The following is a 17,266-nucleotide window of genomic DNA, read 5'->3' as shown; positions in this document are numbered from 1 at the left end:
TGGGGTGGGGTGGGGGAGGAGTGGAGAACAAAACAAGGGGGAGTTTATAGGTTAAAGGAGACTTAAAAGATGTATCAACCAATTGTTACAAAAGAGATTTATTTCAGTCCTGATTTGAACAAATCAACTATAAAAAAAAGTTATGAGACAATCTAAGGAATTTAAACACCATCTGATTAACTTAAGGATAAGAATTACTATTAACAGTTTTAAGTGGACTTTTGGTATTGCAGTCATGTGGGGAAAAATCCCTATGTCTTTTGGAGATACAAGCTGAAATATTTGCAGATGGAAATGATATAATGACTGAGATTTGGCTTAAAATAATTGAAAGGAGGAGGGGAGAACCAGGACAAGTCATGAGGTGAGACTTATCTAGGCTGTATTATGAGTTCTTGAGAATTCATTATATTGATTGCTCTGCTTTTGTATTTTTCAAAATCAAAAGGGGGGAAAGTAAGAGGGGTAATCATAACAACTCATTGGAAAATTAAGCCTACTCCATATATACCCCTTAGAAATAACAGTATTAATCTAAAGACCCATGAGACGTATCAATTTAAGAAATAGAGTTTCCACTTTATACAAACCAAGGAACTTTTTCATTCCTTACCATATTGAAGCCAGCTGAGCCTGTGGTAAACTTGATTGCATAAGAATAGTTCTTGCTTGGGGACCTAAACAAAAACCAGGAAAAAAATATAAAGATGAATCAGCAAATCTTCACTGATCAGTGTTCTGCACATAGGTACTATGCAATCTCATGCAATCACAGTGCTTTAAACAATATTTGCTATTACCCGAGGGGCTTTTTAAAAAGGAAATTAAGCCCCAATGAAAAAGGCAAGAAACACAAAGCACCTGCCACACAGTCAATAAATTTTTTTTAAATAGATGTTTAATGAGGAATGGGTATGTAAAGGATTAGAGTTTCAAAATATAACCTGCCCTTTTGTCCAGGTTACTGTCTCTATTCGTATCAGGTTTTTATTTACAAAGCTGAAACTTATTCTCTCTAAATTCAGCATCTTGGCCACCACCTGCTTCCTCCACCATGATGACTATCAAATTCAGATACGATTCAGAGAATCTTAGAGGAGGAAGGGACCTTAGAGAGAACTCTTCTACTCATTTCATTATACAGACTCTAAAACAAAACTAAACCAAAAAAACTTGCTCAAGGTTGTATAAATGGCCAATTATCACAGCCATTTCCTAGGTTAGTGATAAAGAAGAATTCCTGGAATTTCAACTCTCTTCTCAAAATCAGCTCTCACTTCTTAAAATACTTGTATATATCTTCAGTTTGGGCATGAAACTAGCCTCAGATACCAGAAAGGCTACAATGGAAGAATTTGAATGTTTAAATAAACTAGTGTTAGGAGGAGAGAGACAAATGTCTTATGTCCATCACTGACTCCCAAGGTGTGGTCCCAGGATGACAGGAAGACCAAGGAACAGAAAGTGGTAGCAACTGTGTTAGGAAGATTACCACGCATAAAATTTTGCTTGTTCTGTGGTATACTGGAATGAGAAAAGTTCACTGATCATTTTATTTAGTCTCTAACATTGTATTTAGAATGTTGGCAACATTAAAGTAGAATTAGCAAAAGTTTAGTGAATGCTTTAATTTATACTTGTAACAATTCTGCCCACTTCAGAACTATATAAAAGAAAGTTCATATTTCATCTACTCAATAAAAAGTATAACAATAAGTGAAAAGAACTAGCCCTGGACCTGGATATCAGGACATATGGATTCCAGTCCTGACTCTTCCACTCCCTAATGACACATGACATTAACAAAACTACTTTTAGGAAGTTCTTTTATCTCTGAAATGAGGAAAATGATCTAGAACAGGGATTGGCAAACCACAGTCTATAGGCCATATCCAGCCCTCCACCTGTTTTTGTAAATAAAGTTTTATTGAAACATAGCCATGCCCATTCATTTAAGCATGATATAGGGCTGCTTTCATACTGCAATGGCAAAGTTGAAGAGCAGTGACAGTGTCTGACTGCAAGTCTAAAATGTTTTTGTACCTGAAAGGGCGAATTATAAGTATACACAATTCTCTGTATGCCTCGCTCACTCTGCTAAAGCAGTAGATGTCACTTTTATACATAGCATGAAAAACCAGGCCAGCTTATATGGGCACTGAAGGAATATTTAAAGGTAGAGTTTTAAGTACTGTTTAACATGGTTTGACACCAGTGTGTCATACAGACCCAGACCTGCATTGTCAGTGAATCTGAAAACATTCTTTTGCTGTTTATAGAAGAAGTCTGTTGACCCCTGCACTAAAAGATCCCCAACTGTCTTTTGCAATTTCTAATACTTGACTCTAAGTCCTAAGACAAGGTTGTGAAACATTAAATTAGATCAGCAACAGCAAAGATAGTAACAGGACAACATAAAAATCAAGCTCTGAGTGTACAGAACTATTCTGTAGAAGCCTACATTCATGAAAGGCAGACTGGCTTATACGGAAACATTAAGGGAATAAACACAAATCTCAAGTTCACAAAGCCCACAGTGGGTGGGTAGCTAAGTTTCAGTAGGGAAGCTTGAACGGAAAGAAGAGAGACAATTAAATGAAGTTAATGCTTTACCTCAAACAATGACCAAGACTTTTAGCATTTTGTGATTAGCATATGAATAACCAAGGAGATAATAAAATACCTCTTTGGAAGAGGACTAGCAAGAATAGCATTACCTGAATTCTAGAGCTACTTATATAACTTAGATTAAGAAGGACTCCTTCTCTCTTTTATAAGAGTGTCTCTTTTAAGAGCGTGCAGTAGCATATACATCAGGTTGGGAAGGAACAAGGGGGTGCCCACCTAACCAGGTGTATCAGCGAAATCAACCCAGGTAATCAATGGGGTAAACTGTGCCACTGCTAAATATTTCACTTCTGCCTCTTTCCATTCTGGGAACTATTGTCAACTTTCTTGATATTCTTCTTAACCTTACTCAATTCTTAAGCTGAATTGAGTAACTGCTTTTGGGGTTGAGGATTCGCACAATTATTTTCACAGTTGTGATCATGAAAATAATCTTTGTATTTCATCTCAACAAACCTGATCTGCTTCCATCAACAGTCTTATTTAGCCTAAAACACACCTTATATTGATTCCTCACAAAGGGAAAACAAATTAAATGTCTTTTATTTACTCCTATTTTAAAATGTACTGTAATAAATTATTCTTTCTATTTGACATGACTATACAAAGATTTGAAAATGAAATTCCCACCTTAAATTCTTTCCAGGACAAAATAGTAATAAGTATACAGCTAAACAGTGCAAAAATCTGCTCATCCATCCAGTATATTTCAAATTTTATTTTCTGCCTCAGATATTAGAAGTTCTAAATATTTAAGTTCCTGCATCATATACCTTCTACCTGATACTATACTTCGGTCATAAAACACATCCTACCAAGAAAAGAGAATTTCGGCATCAACATCGCATCTGAATACTATTTTAAGTAACTCCCAGCAAACACCAACAGTGCTTTGAAAAATGTTTTCAGATTCACTGACAATGCAGGTCTGGGTCTGTATGACACACTGGTGTCAAACCATGTTAAACAGTACTTAAAACTATACCTTTGAATATCCCTTCAGTGCCCATATAAGCTGGCCTGGTTTTTCATGCTATGTATAAAAGTGACAGCTACTGCTTTAGCACAGTGAGAGAGGCATACAGAGAATTTGTGCATACTTATAATTCGCCCTTTCAGATACAAATAAATATACGCTTATTTGAAATGACTGCTGAGATTCTTTACTGGGATAGGGTTCAAGGTTAGACCAGAACCCTTCAAAGTCTCACCCAATCCTGACATTTTTAAACAAGGATGAATTTTTCTTTTGGAAGTAAAAATTGCAATTGTAAGTGATAAAAAAAAAAAAAAAGATAGTAAGAATCAGAAATTTAAAATGTTTTCTGCTGAATATCACTGCTTCTCCACCCCAGGAAAATGACCCCATTCTCCGCTCCTTTCATATTTGTTAAAGGGCAGTTACATTTTCCCCCCTTTTACACTTAATGTTTGTATCGGAGATCTCTATTTTCCTTTATTAAAATTATGCTTTTCTTTATAACTCTCTAACAATTTTAAGTGTTTAACCCCTTATTAGAAAGGTTTCTGGATAGTATCATAAAATCCTTTGAATCCTTCTAATGCAGACAACAATCTTTTTTTAAATCCATAGAGACCATATACCTTAACTCTGGCCTTTTATACATGAAGAAATAAGATCCAAAAATGTAAAGTGACCTCCAGCTGGTTAGTGGCAAAGCTAGGTTCTAAACTCCCCAACCATTTACTAACTTTCACCCTGCATCCTGCCATAAACACTGATTGTTTGAGTAGACAGTTTCAAGGTCATCTACTAAGTTGAACTTCAGAATGTGAATCAGGCTTTGTTCACAGCACTGTTTCTTTGCAAATGCGTTGATTTGCACAACAGTGGCATTTGGGGTGCTGGGGGATCCTTGGTCTAGGTTCTATTTACCAAGAAGCAAAAGCCTGAGGCACTGGAGAATAAAATAACTATGGCCTTATCAGTAGACGAGAACTGGAGGTAAAGAGGAACAACAAAAACCCTGTTTAGAAAGAAGTACAGTAAATAGAGGAAGATGTCTGGAAAACCTTCAGCCCAACATCTAGAAACAATGTGCATTTAGAACAAAGATCACGGTTCACTAAATTAATTCTTATTTGTAAATACCTGTTAAGTGTCCACTCATGGTTTTGTCATGACTGTTGAATAACTGTCTGTATTTCAGTCTGGATGGCTGAGGAACAGCCCATTCAGCTGCGGGAGGAACACTGTGGGGCAAAGAGAGGAAGGAGAGGAAAAAAGGATTAATAGTAAGAAATAGCACATTTAAGTTCTCTAAAAACAGTAAACTAAGAACTTCTCTAGAAGACTAGATTTAACATTTTATTCACTTCCTAATCACTCTTTCTGAATTTTCTATAATGATTTTTTCCATTTTTTAAGGTTATAAACCTTTCTCTCCAAACAGATAAGCTCATTATTTTTTCCAAATCAAGGGTAAACACGACAGACCAAGTGGTTGGTTCAAGTTATATGGACAACTTACTAATTTAAAGGTTCTACAAAAGAATGGAAAATCTCCTCGGAACTGAGGTGATACAGTAATGACCAGGCTTCTCTAAACTTCTAGAACAGTCCTCTTTAGGTTTAAAAAGCAATGCTGATAGAAAACAAATAACTGCTTTTAAAGGTATTAATTTTTAAAAATGTTTCACTTTCTTTACACCAAAATACAGAATGTATTTCTTAATGAAAGGAAGTTATTACATTCTGAGAATTTAAATGCCTAAAATGTAGTTTCCCAGAGAGAAGAGAACATTCCCAGGGCGGTTGGCAAATCAGCAGTGCAGTATGGGAAGGAGCTCTGCTTCTGACTGCAATCCAGTGCTGACCTTTCCTTGCCAGTGTGCAGCTGACCTCAGGAAACCCCTTGCTGGAAGCCAGTTCGGGTGCAGACCTCCTTGGTGATCAGTTCCTCAGATTAGTTCCCACACAGTATCATGCTGGTTGGTACCCATGGCTTCTTGAGAACCAGATGTTTCAATTGGGCAATTTAAACACGATGGCTGAGCTGGCAGTAAAAATGGCATTCCACTTCCAGGACAGATTACAACTAATACCCCATTTGCAATTTCCTTTCGTTTCAATAAAAATATCTATGTCTCACAGATTACAGTGAAATTTCAATCATGAACTGGACCTTTTAATCACCATTTATATATGTTACCTATGCACTGATACTTACTATGTACACTTCTCAAAGCACAGAAACAGCTCCCAAACACTTGAAAAGTACCTATAACAATTTATCTTTTGAATTTTTATAAACTTCTTAATAAAAACATTTACCAAGTTCTAATCTGCTGTGCATACTTCTGCAACAACTCTCTCATTTTAAACTAATATTTTGCAGATTCCAACTCTTGCCTATTTGTCAAGAAGCTAATTATATCTCTCCTGCACCCCACGAATGTAGGGTATTACACAGGTGTTCAAGATTACACTTATCCAATCATAGTTTTCTGCCAAATTCCTGAGAATTTAAATAGGCCTAAAAATGCATTAACCAAAAAGTTAGATGCCACATTATAAAAACTTGCTAGAAACTTAAATTATTGAAAGGTAACTACCAAAAAAACCCCAGTGTTTTTATAACCGAGCAGGACCCTATGGGGCCTTCTGGGGACAGACCCCTCCCCTCACGTCCTCTGCCTGTCTCTCTCTATTTTTTTTTCTCAGCCTATCTCTTGTTTGTAGAAAAGCTGTAGTCTCCCAGGCCTCCCCTGAGTCACAAAAGCCTGGCTCAAGAATTAATGATTCAAAGTACATGAACAAAAGCAGCAACTGGGCCAGGAGAACTGGTAACAATGTAAACAGTCAGCCATATGGCAGTCACAGAATCTTTAGTTCCTCCCTGAAGTACCTAGATAACAGTATCTGATGCACATTCCTGAGTTGTTTTACAGATGCTAAAACTCCACCAAAGGGAAGCTGGAGCCTAAGGATTGATAACATTAACCCCTGTGGCACTGCCCTGTTACCTCACTATCAACCAATCAGAGAAGGGTACACAGCTGATCACACATCCTGCAACACCCTTCCCTCATCTTGCCTTTAAAAATGCTCCCCTAAAACTCATTGGGGAGTTCAGGTTTTTTGAGCATTAGCTGCTCCGGACTCCTTGTCTGGCACCTTACAGCCTGGGGTCAGTAGATTGTCTTTACTGCACATGGGCGAGCAGACCCAACATTTTAATAGCATTAACGTTGCTAATACTGGCTGTTTGTTCATTTTAATGTCACAAGTCAATTTTAAGACAGATTTCAAAATCACTTGTGGAAAGTCAGAGAAAACTCAAAGTTCAGCGTGATATGGAAGAAAGAATAGAAAACATGGAATTTAGTGTTAGATGATCTCAATTTAAATCTCAGCTCTGCTGTTTAGTAAGCTGTAAACTATGGGTGAGAAATATAACTTCTCCGGGTGTTTCTTCATTCACAATTCTGAGCCAATTACTACCCTACAGGTGGTTGTGCGGGTTAAATGGGATTAATGAGTCAAAGCAGATACTCAATAAATATTCCTGCATCCTAGGAGTAAAACCTTAATTAAATGGAACACAAATACCTGTATACCACAATTAACCGAAGTTTTTAGGGCAAATTTTAAGAACATCTGCCTTAAAATCAGAAAGATCTCAGTTCAACTCAGCCCTATCACTTTAGGAGTTAAGTTATCCTGCGCAAGTCACTTCCTGTCTCTGAGCCTCTTCCTCATCTATAACACAGAAAATCAGTCATCTTATGGGGAAGAAGTGAGCATTAAATGAGTTAATGTGCATAAAGCATTTGGCACAGTGTTTTTCAGTTTATGGATTTTCTTTAAATTATTTTTAAAAAGGCAATGAATTATTGAATTATATTCAACATGCTCTTTTCTTTAAAGAGGAAAAATGACTCAATTCACTTAGGAAAGATTCCTAAAGAGGACTGAAACAAGAAAAGATGGAATCATCTTCATTTACATCTCCTTTTCATTTGGAAAGCTTTGAGACAGCTTATCAAGAGACTTAATTTTTTATTTTAGTACAGCAGTATGCAAGGGGAAAAAACGGGTAAAATAAAAATATGAAAGATAATATGAATCAAGATTGGCCAAAATAGAAGCAAACAGGTCATGTAAGCTGTACCCAAAATTGAGCCACATATTTGATTTAATAATAACTGTCCCATAACCTGAATAATTCATTTCATAAAACCTGATCTGAAATTTTACTAACAATCCACACAGACTCCATAAGATTGTCTGAGATAAAATTAGAGCCAGTTTGGGCTCTAATCTTCATATAGTATTTTTTATACATAAACTTTTAAAAGACTGACACAAAACAGTTAATGTGCTTTTTTCCCTCCTACCTAGAGTTCTGTTTTTTTAAACATATACTACTACCTATTTATCATCCTCTTTAAAAAAAATCAACATGCAAAGCTTTCAAAGGAAAAGTAGTGTTCTTGATTCTGTCATCTCTACAACAAATAAATAATAAAACCTAGTAACATTATCCAGAATTAAGAAAATTATTAGCATTCTGCAAACTAAAACAAGACAAATAAAGAACACAGAGCTAATTCACTTTCAAATGTAATGGCTTAACCAAACCACCCATTTAAAAAAACAAGCAAACTTACCTAGCCACATCAAATGATTGTGCCTTCTGTAATTTAGTGTTTAACTGTGACCCTGGACCAGATCTACTAAAGGAAGAACTCTTTGGCAATGTGGCTGCTGAAAAAATAAATAAATGTTGAATACTTTTAATTTTACAAAAGTAAGAAACATTTCCCTATTTATAAAAATTAAAATGCATAGTCATCAAATCGGAGGCAGAAATTATTCCTCCCTTCTTACCATGCCAGACTCAAAAAGTTATTCCCTCCTTGCTTCCTGCCCTCTAGCCAAAAGTGTTTTACTAGTTCCTTCAGAAAATCACCTTGCTAGGTAGTAATGCTTACATCCATAAAATCTGACTCTTCATTAAACACTTAGTATCACATTTTATAGGATCTGTTCCAATAGTTAAAGAAGTAACAGCTTAAATACATAGCTGGCATATTCTTAACTGCACTGAAGGAGCTGAAGTATTAGTTCCAGATGTAAGAGCCAAGAGGTCACAGACTTGTCTTGGCCAGATGACACGTGACGCCAGAAGGGCCAGCTTTTGTGTCTGAGTCTCATTCAAGCTGGTTAGCTGTGTGTCAGGAGAAAAACTTCGAGCCTTAACCAACATTCCCTTCAAACTTGCCTACTGTCTTGCAACATTCGCCACAAAAGAAAACAAGACACAGTGCGTGGATTCACTGCTATTACTGGAAAAATAATTACAAGCATTTTCTCAGCTGCCATCACACCTGCAGTCATGGTCTCCTATGAAAGATAAACTACATGTGAAAAGAACATCTTAAAAACAAGAGGTCGATTTGGATTCTGTGGCTATAACTTAGAGACACTTCCTAACAGATGTAATAAATGCAGGGGCCTAGGCAGATTCATATATAAGGCTCAAACCCACACTGTCAGTCACTTACGAATTTATTCAGACATATCCGAAGCATTTTAAAAACAAAAAAAACTTTCCATATTGATATGAATCCATTCTGATTTGTTAGACTAAGACCATCTACATCTACACTATGCTTTTCTTTAACTAAAGGGAAAAAGACTTTGAATAAAGTCTCAATTAAGCATGTAATACTATAACCTTAATATATTTAGCCATTCAATAGACTTCCTTCCCCCTCTATGCCTGATTCACTCCACCTTCTCAAAAAAAAGAAAGGCAATGTTCTTTTTTTTCCTCCCACATAATTCTACTCCTAAGGGATTGGCTTGTTTATTAGCAATTCATGGCAGCTGAAGAAAAGTAGTAACTGATACATGGAAATAAAAAGTGTTCAAATACTGTTCAAACTTGAGCTGCTCTCATCAAGCCCTTGAAAGGAAATTATGCTCTTGGTTTTAGCTGTTGAGTTCACCTCTGTGCACAATGGCACCCAAAGCTTCTTAATTTCATTCTCCTTTCCCTCTCTCTAGCCTAGCTCATCCCCAAAATGAGACATTAAATGAAAAAAAAGAAAAAATGAAGATGATTTCTTCTGGAATAAAATACCATTTAAATACAATCAGAACGTGAAGACAGAAAACGAGAATGAAGAGTAAAATACAGGTAAAAGTTCAGCCTGTGGCTTCAGCAGGTCACGTACCAGGATGAGTGAATGCAGGCAGAGGCTGTATGACAGGGGGCGTCCCGTTAGCCAGAGGAGGCACTCCTGCCGCAGGAACAGAGGATACTAGCGGGGGAGACATTCCGACAACGGGAATGGAACCCATTGGCACTGGAGCAACAGCGGTCAGCGGTGGCATGCTGGCGATACCTCCCATACCTGTGAAGGGAAAAATCCCAACAAAATTCACATGGAACCACATTTCAACATTCAATGATAATTAATCCAGGACTGCATGGAGAAGAAAATCCCAGTTGTAATACAGTTCCATTTAAAATATGAATTCAGATTAATCATTTTGAAGAGTAGTAAAAATTGTCAAGGATCGTATCAAAAGGGCTCAAAAGACCCAACTTAAAGAAGGATCTACTGGCCAAAGTTGAGGATCAATAAGAATAATAACTGCAGTGGACTGAAAGCCACCAAAGAGAAATCAATTCATAAATGCACAATGATTTTTTTTAATCCTAATTGGTCACCATAGGCAACCAATTTATTTTGAAAACTAGTACATAAAGGCAGAAAATAAACATTTATCCTGCCTTTCTTTTATATACTGAACCTCAGAGTAATCAAACATTTGCTGAGAAAGTTTCTCTTTATCGAAGTATTCTAACCAAAAAATGAAGAAACGATAGAAACTAAAATAGATGTATCTATTCTTTTAGTTTCGCTATCCTAACTTGTGATATGGTGATATAATAAGAAATATATATCTGGTCTTTGTCCCCAGGTCTTGATTCCTGGCAGAGCTCCTAAAACCCTTTTAATTTCCTGACTGATAGGAACATCTTTTGCCAAAACATTTGGTCTCAGTCCCTGGTTCCTGACACAGAGCTTTTAAGATCCTTGGAATCTCTAGAGTGGTAAGAGTATCTTTGTGTGTTTGATGCGGTGACTGATGGCTGGGGACCCCTAAATAGCTGCAGGATGGGAGCTGGTCGCAGGAAAGATCACGGCATGATTAGAGGGTTGGAACTCTCAGCCCCATCCAACTTCCACCTCCACACAGACCTCAGGGAGGAAGGCAGAGGGGCTGGAGACTGAGCTAATCAAATGCTACCGATTTAATCCATTATGCCTGCATAATGAAACCTCCATACATGCCAAGGTTTGGAGAGCTTCTAGGCTGGTGAACAAATCCACATGCTGGGAGGGTGGGGCTCCCCAACTCCACGGGGACAGAAGCTCCTGCACTCAGGACCCGTCCGGACCTTACACTATGGACCTCTCCATCTGCCTGTTCATCTGTATCCTTTATAATATGCTTTATAACAAACCAGCGAATGTAAGTAAATGTTTCCCTAAGTGTGGTGAGCTGTTCTAGCAAATTATAGAAAAGGGGGGAAGAGTTTGTGGGAGCCTCTGATTTTTAGTCAAGTCAGACAGAGCGTGGGTACCGTGTGGCCCGTTACTTGTGACTCAAGTCTGAGATGAGGGCAGTCTTGTGAGACCGAACCCTTAAACCTGTGGAATCTGATGCTGACTACCAGAGTTAGCGTCAGAATTGAATTTAATTATAAGATATAAAGTTAGTGTCCGGAGAGTTGGAAAATTGGTTGGTGTGGTTTTTCTGGACACAAAATTCTTGGCTGATTCTTTCCTTGAGAATCCTAAATATGTCACTCCATTTCCTTCCGGCATGAAGCACTGCTGCAGAAAAGTCTGAAGATGTTCTAATTTTCTTTCTCATTAGCCATGTGTTTTCTTTTTCTTTGGGCCCAAATGATTTCTTGTCTTACTAGAATGTATCTTAGTGTTGATCTTTCCAGGTCGATCTTCTCGGGCACATACTATATATATTCGTTCAAATTTAGCTTCAAACGTTTTATGTCAAGAAAGCTGTCTTGAACTAGTTTCTGCCATTTTTTCTGGTCCCTTGCTTTGGTTTCCTTCTTCAGAGATCCCAACTAACCTACTCAATTCTCTTTGCCTTCAACATTTGCCGCTTTCTCTCAAATTCTTTGTATCTCTTTTTTCATTTCCTTTTCATGTTTGAAATCTTCCTCTTTTTACCTTCTGTTTCCTTTCAGATAGTCTCTCTTGTGTTGCTTCTGGCTCACTCTTCACTTCTGAAATGACTTTTTCTTTTATGTCTCATTCTTTCCTGAGTGGTCACCTGATTTCTGGGGTTTTAAAATTCTGATCTATGTTAGGCTTTCAGGACTCGCATCATTTTCTTAGTACCGTTCAGCTTGTTTTGAAATAGCAGGTTACTGATGTGCTGTCATTGTCCACGGGGGTGTTACTCGCTCTTCATCCTCTTTTTTCTAATAATAGCCGTGTGTGGGATTTGACCTTGCCTGGTACTGCCTGATGCTCGTTTTGATATGAGCCTTGACTCCTGGGAGTTCCAGGCTCGTTCTCCTCCCCCAACTTTGGTCTGGACCTTCTCCTCCTTCTGTCTCTGTGTCGGTGCCCTGCTTAATTTTTATTCCACTCCCAGTCACTTCTCCTCAGTGTGAGATCCTGTCCCCAAAGGCAGCCTTGTTGGGCCAGGGCTGAGAGTTCACAGGGACCATATCTTGCAGGTCTTCTTATCCTTATTCTCTAACATCATAATTTTTCCATTTTAAGTTACCTACTCAGCTCCTAAATTGCCACAGCAAAGACTATCATCCTTGTACCAACTGACTGCCTTTTCTGAATGAATGAGTGTTTTCTGAATACTTCTAAATAAACACACCTACCAGAGGCTGTGTTTTAGATGCCATCTCTCTTGACGGTGCTAAGTCTCCATTCCTGAAGTTTTACCCTCTCTCCTCAACCACTGCCAGAAGCACTTCCCACCATAAACACACCATTCTTCAGCCGACATGCTCCCCTTACAGTTAAACCCTCCCCTCTTCCAAGCCTCCAGCAGGCTCCTGTCTCTACCCCTCCAAGGAAACGGTTCGTCAAGGTGAGGGCCAAGCTTGTCTTGCCAAATCCAATCACTTTTCTGTCCTGTTCTTACTCAGTCCCTCAGAAGCAACTTGAACAATGGGGCACTCCCCTCCGAAACACTTTTCCTTGGCTACTAGGACACCAACTTCCTCCACTTCACTCTGTTTCTGGCTTCTTCCCTTTCACTAGAGCTTTAAATGTCACAGACCGCCAAGGCCTGCTCCTAGGTCTTCCGCCTACTCTAAAGCTACACTTCATCAACCTAAGTAAAGAGGAAAACTGAGGCAAACTTGAATTACCAGAAGTTGAGTTTATGCAGGAATAGCAGAAGAACTGCAATTCTGATATGGCTTTTTTTTGGTGGGGGGGCACCGCGCGGCATGTGGGATCTTAGTTCCCCAACCAGGGATCGACCCTGCGCCCCCTGCGTTGGAAGCATGTAATCTTAACCACTGGACCGCCAGGGAGGTCTCAAGAATTGCAATTCTGGACACGCCAACTGCAGCAAGCTACAAGTGAGTCCTCTGAGGCTTTGGGGTGGGCTGGATTTATGGGCAAGGATCACAAAGAGGAGGGAATTCAATTAGAGTCCAAGCAGCAAGTTCATTGGCTTGAGGAGGAGAAGAGATTCTTGCAGGATGTTCGTTAGTCAAGGGATCAGTTTCGATTTTCTGTAAATGCCTGACCAGTCCCTTGGTCCTTAAGTTTCATTTTCCTGAGGACCCATGCATGAGATTCTCCATTTTATATCCTCTGGTTCCATTTAAGATTGAAATCTTCTCACTTCTCTCTAAGATACCGTATCCAGCCCCGGGGCTTTCAATGCCATCCACACCCAAACTCACCCTGAGTTGCAGACATACAGATTCACCTGTCTCCTTCACATCTCGACTTGGAAATCAACGAGGCCCCTCAAACTTGAAATGGTTAAAATCTGATTTATTTTTTTCTCCACAATACAGGATATCATGAATCTAATTCTACCCTATCTTCCACATTTATTATCACCACCCAGATCCAAATTACCATAATCTCTTGCCTATGGAAAAAGCCTCCTTATTGATTTCCCTGATTTTACTCTGGTCCCCCTGCAATCCAGTCTTCAGATAACACAAATGACAAAAAAACAAAGAAACAAAAATAGTCTTCAGATAACACAGATTTTTTTTTCTAAGTGTCTATCAACCATGTCACACCCCTGCTTAAAAGCTTTCAACTGCACTTAGAAAAAAGTGCTAACTCTTTAGTGGTTTTATCAGGCCCCAAACCACCTGGCTCCTGCCTTACCTCCCTGACCTTAAGGCCTAAGGATACTTCAGCTACAAGGGAAGTATCTCATTTTTGTTCCTCCCACACACCAAGCTTTGCCTTAGGACCTGCTGCTTTTGCCTGGGGGTCTTCTCCCCTCACGAGGCTCTCATGCCTAGGTCAGCTCAAAAGTTATCGCCTTGGAAAATTCTCCCCGAACCACCGGGTCCTATATGTCTCTATCATATTACCCCGTTTTATGGAATTATTTGTCTATTTGTTTGCTTCCCCCAACTTGTCAACAAGCTCCATAGCAACAGGAGCCATGATGTCTTGCTCACCACCATCTTCCCAGAAACTAGGACACAAAATCAGGGCTTAAAAATATTGATTGGTTTGACTTAATAAAACATGGACTCTGGCAAAAACAAAAACAACAACCTCCCCCTGAAACAGTTGAGTCCAGAGTAAAAGAAGAATGATGCTGTGTGCAAATACACTGAAGGAAGAAGGTACGAGGCACACTCACAGAATGTCCTTAAACACAGTTGGGTACCCTTAGGCAAATCACAACATCACTGCACCCCATTTTCCTCTTCTTAACAAAAATGATTATTCAACCCCTAGCCAGTGTTAATTCCACAGTGTGTTAACATTTGCATTAACCTTGGAAGAGTGACGATGCCCCATGTCACCCTCATGACTTGGTGATAAGGAAGGTGGGAAGAGAGAAGGAAATAAGGAAACCAAGATCCTACAAGAAAACTGAGCTTGAACAGGCTCTACCTCCCTTTCAGAAACATGGTCTCAAGCAAACTGTTCAACTTCTTGGAATCTCAGGTCTCTCGTTTGTATAAGAGAGCCAATAATCTCTGCACACTTTTAGGGTTACTGTTGTGACCAGATAAAATACCATATGTAAAGACAGACCCCAGGGCTAGGAAACCCATGGTCAGATCATGTCTAATATTAATTAGGAAATAATGAAAATAGTAATAAATTATGTTCTCAAGTAGCCAGAAGAAGTATAAGAAAAAAAAATTACCTTGGCAAAGGCCAGATCTTTGAGTAAACTTGGGCAAAGTGGATTAAGACCATGTACTTTTAACTTCTCTTTATTTTCTATAATTCCCTCATGATTTATCTTCTTGAAAACAGTTTACTGAGAAGGGTGACGTGACGAGAAGGAGGGGAGGGAAAGCAGTGGAGAAGCCATGGGGAAAAGCTAAGGTCTGGTTGCCAGGAGGGCAGCTAAGAAATCCCGGCTTCCCTTAGAGGCCGGGGCAGGTTACTCAGCTGACTGTAAAACCCTCCGGGCAGTGAGGCCACCCCTCCTGAAAATAAATCGGCACTATCCCTAGAGTTGAAATTCCTATAGCAGGATGGAATAAGACGAGACATATTACATTTCAGAGGAAGAAGTACTGACACCCGGGTTTCTGGGAAAAAGAGGCAATGGGATGCCTGTGGTTATCTGACCCTTTCTCCACTCCGAGGTTTCTTCTTGCAGCCCCGGAAGGGAGGCCAAAAGAAAACCAAACACCCTTTAGCTGTTTTGGGTTTTGACCAAACGCTGGCTACAGGGCCCTTCAGAGATTCAGAGTAACTTCCACTTTTAACTAAGCTGGTTAACTGAGGACTAGGAACCGTGAGCACATGATGGGCAAGATCAACAGGGGCCCTGGTACCTTGGAGCCTATGGCGTTGCTCACCTGTGCTCTTCCTAGCCTTTGCTCTCACGTGACTCCGTGAGTTTTCCTTCTTCTCTTGCATCACTGTCCTACTTGCCTAACCCCAAACCTGTACCTTTCCCCTTAAAATATCCAGACTTGGGCTTCCCTGGTGGCGCAGTGGTTGAGAGCCCGCCTGCCGATGCAGGGGACGCGAGTTCGTGCCCAGGTCCGGGAAGATCCCACATGCCGTGGAGCGGCTGGGCCCGTGAGCCATGGCTGCTGAGCCTGCGCGTCCGGAGCCTGTGCTCCGCAACAGGAGAGGCCGAAGCAAAAAAAAACCAAGCAAACAAACAAAAAAAAACACCAGACTTGCGGCTCAACCTCACCAAAAGAAAGGCAATGCATAGTTTGTTTTTAATAGTGAACCTATTAAGTAAAAGCATAGCATTCATTTATCTCAGCTTATCATTAATTGTATCAGAGACAACCTGAATGACTATTGACTGTCCCCTCCCAAACCTCCTTCACTTTATTCCCTGTCATCAGATATATTAGGATGAAGAGAGAGAAGGAAACTCTATCCACAATTTTTGTTTAAACTGTCTAAGAACTTTCCCATGAATCAGATGTTGGATCTGATTACTGTAATCTTTAAATCAACCTAAATAATTAAACTCTAGGGTGAGAACAGAGAAGAAATCAGAACTGTTGGTGATCTTAGCTGACTAATTACCGTTTAATTTTTAAGAAAAGCATCTGACTAAAAGCTTTTTATGGAATTATGTTTTAAATTGGGATAATAATGGTTTTTTTTTTCCTGTGGCATTTCGTTCTAAGAAATAACTTAGGACTTCCCTGGCAGTCCAGTGGTTAAGACTCGGCACTTCCAGTGCAGGGGGTGAGGGTTCGATCCCTGGTCTGGGAACTAAGATCCCATGTGCTACGTGGCGTGGCAAAAAAACCCAAAAAAACAAAAAAACGTAATATGGCCAATTGCCTCAATACTGTGAATAAAATACATATTTCTTAATACCATAAAGAAAAGGAGCACAAGGAAACACAAATATGCTCTGGAAACACAAAACCTTTCAAAAGCAAGTATGTGACAATGTGAAAGGTAAAGAATCCAATAAGAGCAAGAAAGAAACAGAAGATGCAGCAGGACACTTCAAGTTTGTTCCTTTATCCCTGACAATCTGCACCTTTGATTTCATTTTTTGTTGTTGTTGTTGTTGTTCTGTAAGAATTTAATGTGTAAACAAATACCGAAAAATAAGCATTACAGCAACAAAACACGTTTGCATCTTATATAGAAATTTTAAAGACACTGCACCAACAAGTATGAGGTTAATCTCTGAATTAAAGCTTACCTTCTTATAGAATAATTTAGCAGTCTCTGAGATTTTAAGCCAGAAAAACAAGATTCATGCTGGTAAAGCAACCTGCAAATACCTTCTGTCTGTTCTCACAATTAGTCTACTTTAAACATAAAAAGACCTTCCAAAGGAGGAAGACACTGCACTTAACGGAGATTGCTGGGACCTCCCCGGGAAATCCTTGCCCCTAGGAGACGCTTTACCATCTGCAGGACTAAAATGGTGGCA

At 39.2% G+C, this 17,266-nt stretch overlaps 1 protein-coding gene across 2 annotated transcripts in view; it reads right to left on the bottom strand.

Moving 5' to 3' along the window:
- Window positions 1–17,266, bottom strand: part of ITSN1 (intersectin 1) — a gene marked incomplete at both ends in the record, with an annotated part of 175,868 nt that overhangs the window by 134,633 nt on the left and 23,969 nt on the right. For both annotated transcript variants that reach the window (XM_079704739.1, XM_079704738.1), the window contains 4 exons: window positions 614–677; window positions 4,742–4,842; window positions 8,263–8,359; window positions 9,835–10,014. In XM_079704739.1, coding sequence (XP_079560865.1) covers window positions 614–677; window positions 4,742–4,842; window positions 8,263–8,359; window positions 9,835–10,014 — 442 coding nt within the window. The remainder of the gene's footprint in view (window positions 1–613; window positions 678–4,741; window positions 4,843–8,262; window positions 8,360–9,834; window positions 10,015–17,266) is intronic.

This window comes from Hyperoodon ampullatus, assembly GCF_949752795.1.
Source record: "Hyperoodon ampullatus genome assembly, chromosome: 5".
Lineage (NCBI taxonomy): Eukaryota > Metazoa > Chordata > Mammalia > Artiodactyla > Ziphiidae > Hyperoodon > Hyperoodon ampullatus.
Note: the sequence above shows the minus strand (reverse complement) of the source record. Positions and strands in the feature narration are given on the sequence as shown.